General features: G+C 29.1%; 1 protein-coding gene across 1 annotated transcript in view; it reads left to right on the top strand.

The window, feature by feature from the left end:
* The first annotated feature begins 252 nt into the window (after positions 1 to 252).
* LOC118183612 (uncharacterized) overlaps positions 253 to 6,024 on the top strand; it is a 65,037-nt gene continuing 59,265 nt past the window's right edge. The window contains exon 1 of the mRNA XM_035353205.2: positions 253 to 412. Coding sequence (XP_035209096.2) covers positions 355 to 412 — 58 coding nt within the window. The 5' untranslated portion in view covers positions 253 to 354. The remainder of the gene's footprint in view (positions 413 to 6,024) is intronic.

The raw sequence follows: 6,024 nt of genomic DNA, 5'->3' as shown, positions 1-6,024 counted from the left end.
GGAATGGTTACAATCCGTTAATTGGCTAGCATACCGTGACCGCGACTGCCAGTAAAAACTTTCGCTTCGACAGAACCCGAATCGGAGGCGGAAAAGTAAAACCAGAAATAAAAAATTCCGGTTCTCCTCACCTTGCTTTACAGATAGAACTCGAAGACCTACATTTTAGAACAGAACAAAACAAGCAAAGTGATTTTATGCAAGTATTTTTTTTTTTTTTTTTTTCTTCTCGACTTTGCTTCCTAGAGAGTGAGATCTCGTTTTTAACGAGCAGACGATTTTCTTCTCCAGACAGGAACGTTGGAGTTGTGTTCTACTGTGGCTGCTCCCGATCACAGATCGGGTTAAAGGAAAATGGAGTTACTCCGGCTAGTGGTGTTTGTAATCGTGCTTTGTGCAGTGATCGGAAATAGTGAGTGCAGCTTACATTTTAAAGATTAATTAAAATTACTTAATTATAATTATACATTCATGTTTTCAATGTTTGGTTTTTTTTTTTAAATTTTCGGCAGTTTAATTAAACATCGTTTGAGAGGTTTTATCAGTTCGATTATATTAACATTTTACAAAATATATATCTTTATATATATATATATATATATATTTGTAAATTTTCTCCTAAAATTGAATAATACGAGGGGAGAAATTATTCGAAGGTGCATCATGTTTTGAAACTCTAAAAATGAAAGAATTCATTCGGCAAAATTTAATTAAGCATCTGATTTTGATACTAGAAACGTGTCTAAACTCTGACATTTTCGTCTTGCATTACGCTACTAAATAGATATTCACATCGCTCACATTGAATTACATATTCAAGTGGCTCGGCAAATTGTTAATTTTGAGAGTTGTTGCCAGTCCACACTGCGTAATTTTTTCAAATTAAAGCAGTAAACTCAGCTCTGGAAACAGTTTAGCGAATTATGCTTAACTCTCAACAATATTATTAATATTTATACCATTACAATCTGCTCCCGATTAACCCGATCAATTAAAAAATAATAATTTGTTTATTGTGTAATAATGAAAAATTTTTTATTCCAAATAATCAGAATCAAACAAAACTGTCTATAGAAAGTTCAAAAAGAGGAAAAAATTTTGTATATCTTGATGTTTATGGCCATTCGTAATTTAGTTTCTTTTGGTGATACTTATTCTTCTGTTATTTATAGAGCATTCTTTTTGTTCTGAATATTGATTTCATTTACGTAACCAAATGAATTTATTCTTTTGATTAAGCTGCTTAAAAACGCAGGCTAATTGCTAATAACATTTTTCTCTTAATTATAATATAGGTTTTTCCTCCTTCCTGTGTTTTTATAACTCACTCTTTGTTTAACCATGAGTTTAAGTTAACCGTGGCAATCGTTTCCGGTATTATTCCGGTAAATCGAGAACTGACTAACTGTTTCTTACAGCATTACATAGTTTAATATTAAAATTGTCCAGTTGCTAAATATTTTTCCTACTTAAATTATAAAATTTCGAAATTTCAATATTTTTTATTAACGTATTTAAATAAATTTCGCCTCCTTTTTTCAGATTGTCAAATTGCTTAGACATCTCAAGTATTAATTATTTTAAGAATTCCAGTAATCGGTACAATGGTTAAATGAGACCATTTAGCTAATTTCAATCGGTTTCGAATGACTTTAGTCAATACCGGCATGCATGTTGTTTGGTGAACAGAGGAATAACAGTACCAGGTGTTGTAGAATTCCTACATAGACTTGCTTTCTATCAAAATTGGGGTAAAGGGTGGAGCCTTATAAATTCAATCTGACTGGCACAAACAGATACTTTGCCACCGGCGCAGTAGTGAAAAATACCGAACCTGTTGTACCAATAAACTTTCTAAATTTACTTTTGTTTCTGATATCCAGTTTTAAGAATCTTTTATTTTAATATTTTGAGATTTTTTTAATACAATTTTATTAAATTTTGAAGAATCAAAAGCGGAATGCTTTCGGCTGTCTTTCTTTACAAGATCCCAAAACGTTATACTTAACTGCTTTAAGCTAGAAACATAGCTAGTTAATTAATTGTAAATATACTACAGCCTTTAACCATCTAAACCGTATATAAGCGTTCAAACATGTCTAATTCAATACCGTTGAAGACGTATATATTCGTATGCCGACTATATGTAAATATTCAAATGAACGTAAACCAACAAGACAGGCTAATATGAAAAAGGTTCTGATGTTAAGAACGCTTATAGAGTTCATGCACAAACGAATGAAGGATTTTTGGAATTATAATCGAGAAATTATGCTTCTTCATGGAGGTTTGAGCCACATCAGTCTTCATAGAATCTTTAGCCACATTAGGAGGATTAACGAACTAAAGAACAAAATCTTTATAATTTCCTAGTAAAAGCATGTTAATTAGCTGGCATACTATTAAATTTACACAATAGCTTTTTATAATTTCTTAACCGAAAATTTACTCTGAAGAAGTAATAACCGACTGCATTACACTTTTGCTTCATTAAAATAACGAACTTCTTTCCACCTGTTAAAGAGGATGCTTTAACAGGGTAATTTGGACTTTTATGACGCTCGTTTTTGTCTTATACACAACTGCCTCACATCTATGCGTAATGTATTATCTTTCTCTAAATCATAAATTTTAGATTTTGTAATATTTCTTTAATAAAATATATATTACTACCATGATTAATAGGATACATTATTAATTTCATTACTAATTATAGAAAAGATAGCTTTCATATTTAATAACTTTAGTTGTTAACTCTTTTATATGTTTTCTGCAATGAATCCATACCTTGTATAAAGAATAACATTTGTGTGAATGTCAAGCACATATTTTATTCCACATATTTTATAACCAATATTTTATATCCCGCACACATTTAAAGTTTAAAAGAATATTATTAGTCTTATAATTACATTAAATAAGGAAAATATGAAGTACGCTTTTTTAAAATTCTTTATTATCATGGTACTGATCAAAACGATATTGAAATCTGATCAAAAGCCTTTTTACTTCCGTTTATTTCTTCTTCTTCACAATCTTCTCTAATTTAAAAGCAGATTAATAGTTATTGTTATTGATTCTTTTTTTTTTTTTTTTTTTTTTTTTTTTTTTTTTTTTTTTTTGTTCCGCTATCGGTAAAACACGCAGAAAAATGTCGTTTAACCAGTACAAACAATACTCTGCTCTCAAAAAATTGCAGTTATCTTGCTTTCATATTTCTGTTTTATTAATGAAGAAATTTCAGAACTTTACAAATAAAATAGCCCAAAAGGGCTATTAGTCTCGAAATACGATTTTGCATTATTTCACTCTTCATTCGAATCTGGTGCCATTCGGCAAAATGTAAAATATTTAACTTTTAAATGTAATCTATTATTGATTAACAAGCTAATTTAAAATCAATAGATGCAGTTCTTAAGAATATTATTACTCTTAGATCATTACACTATTATCTGCTCATAGATCGCAAATGAATTAATGAAAATTTTATATAAAAAGAAAACTGCGACTAAATTGCTTCCATTTTAAGTATAGTACCTATCCTATTGTAAACTCAATAACAAATAAATCGAATATTTTTCATTAGAAATGCTAATCTATTCGGCAATCACTTGCAGTAATTTGTAAATGCAAGGTCTAATACTGCTTTCAGGAATCTGTTAAAAGAGACAATGATCTCTTAATCTTCGAAATAGATTACAAAAAATGTTGCAAATTAAATGAAATGGAACGAATTGAATAATTATTACAAAAACAAAATAGAAGTTTTTCTTTATTTGTCAGTTAATTTATTTTCAGATATACCTTTCACGTTCTAGAATTTCACAAATTTAGGATAAAGATCACGGTCTTGAACTCGATTTATACATTCAAGAAGACGATTACTGTGATGCCTATTAAAGTATTCAAAGCAAGAACTCTCAGTAAATAGCGTCAACATAAAGCCTTAGTTTTGCAGACTTTTATCTGTTTACCTTCTTTTATCAAGTTACATGTAATTATTATTCAAGATTAAGCATTTTATATTTTCATTAAAAACGTAAAAGCTAAACATTTCTGCTTAGAATAATAATTATTTGTAGAATGATAAAAAAATGTAAATAAAGTTAACCTTTAGCCTTTTTCTTATTATGCGTAATATATACAGCAGTCATTATATAAATATTTATAAACGCGAAAAAACATTTGCCCTCAATTTTTGGAATTCTGTTCACGTTTCAGAATATTATGCTATCTTTTGAAAAATGTTTTGCTGCTTATTGAGAAACAAAAATCTTTTGGTTCGCTGTAGAGTATCTTCTTTTGTAGTTTCAAGAATAACGATTCTGAAATTTCTTAAGGAAGCCATTTCTATCAAGTTTTATAGATACGTTCTATAACCATATTAGAGCTGTAAAGCTGAATAAGTATTATATTGTCTCTAATATACTTGGAAGTATATTACGATGAAAAACTGACAGCTTGCGTCACCGCTAAGAAATATTCATGTTGAGAGCATCCACCATTTGAAGGACTAATAGATTATGTAACAAACAACATTTTTATACCTACTCTTTGGACAATGAGTTATCAGTGAAACTGATTTATTCGTTTACAATGTGATTTTATCAACGCATTATCAAGGATGCCGCATTTTTATCGAAATGTCTGTTATGAATGGAAACAACTATTATTGAGATTCACAAATCTAGGTTAAACTGAAGGTTTGTTGTGTTACTAATTTTATATTTATACAATTATTATTGTTTGCTTATCTTAATTGTCAAATAATGAAGAATCTGCATTGTATGTATGCACTATGTTTCTCGCATTGTGAAAAAACGGCGGAATGCGGAAACTAATGCACTTTTTATCCAAATTTCCGAGACTTAAAAGTAGTGTGTTATCACTCGGCTAAGAATAAGATATTTCTGCTTCAAATTTAATCAGAAAGCTCAGAGATTTGAAGAAATGTGTTGCCACTCACCAAAATATAAATATCTTCCAAATTTAATCAACAAATTCGGCGATTTGAAAGAAATGAAAGAAAATATTTTTATTTTCTACGCACTAGTATGATATCCTTTGGCAAAGCTAAAGATATTTATTTTTTGTTTTCAAATTAATTTCTCTGTTAGTCTGGTTTTCCAGCCAAGCGATTTAAAAGCGTTAAACGCGGTGCTTTATTAATTACTATTTCGGTTCAGTTGACGATGGATGGAGACACCTGCTCTTGTATTGTGCCGCATCCATCATTAACTAGATTTATTTTAATTTGGAATAATAATAACCAAATTATTTACATTTTCCTTGTTACAATATATAAATTAACTGTATAAATTTTAATGCATGTTTACAGGAAAGAGGAATTAAAAAAACTATAATTAAAATAAAATTCATTAAGTCTACAGTTCACGGAGACCATAAAATTCAATCAAATATTCATAAAAACGATCATACAAAAAATAATAATCTCTTAATTAAGTTTTTACATCTTATTTTCCTAAAATGTTTGGTCTTATAAATAAAGAAATGAAGTTTTAGAAGAAGTAAATGTGCTACTACTATATTCATATTTTTAAGCGAGATGGAAAATAGCTTTTCCCAAGTGCAGAAATTCGATTAATAATTTTACAAATTTTAAGAATGCGGTGAATAATAAATAATAAAGAATCTTATGAAATAAATTACATTAGTTGGAGAAGATTTAACATTGTATTGTTTCATTAAGGGGCATTCCATTATATAATGATCTAGAAATTCTATGTCCCCACAGACACAGTGATCAGTAAAGTAAATCCATGTTTATAGCAGAGACGTTACTAACTGAACTCGAGAAATTACGCTAACTAGACTCTTTAAAATCATTTATACCTTTCTTCTTTTTTATAATAACTATTAATGGCTAATTTATATCAATAAGATGAGTTAGTATTTTTAGCCCAAAGGCGTTAGCCCAGAAGGGCTATTAATTTCGTTTGCGTTGAAAACTTTAAATGTCGGTTTACTTTTTAAATCGTTGCCACCAAATGCCCATGTGTTATA

This window comes from Stegodyphus dumicola, chromosome 4 (assembly GCF_044657685.1).
Source record: "Stegodyphus dumicola isolate Sdum_Otavi_A_Nest chromosome 4, ASM4465768v1".
NCBI lineage: Eukaryota > Metazoa > Arthropoda > Arachnida > Araneae > Eresidae > Stegodyphus > Stegodyphus dumicola.
This window is presented reverse-complemented; position numbering and strand designations above follow the sequence as displayed.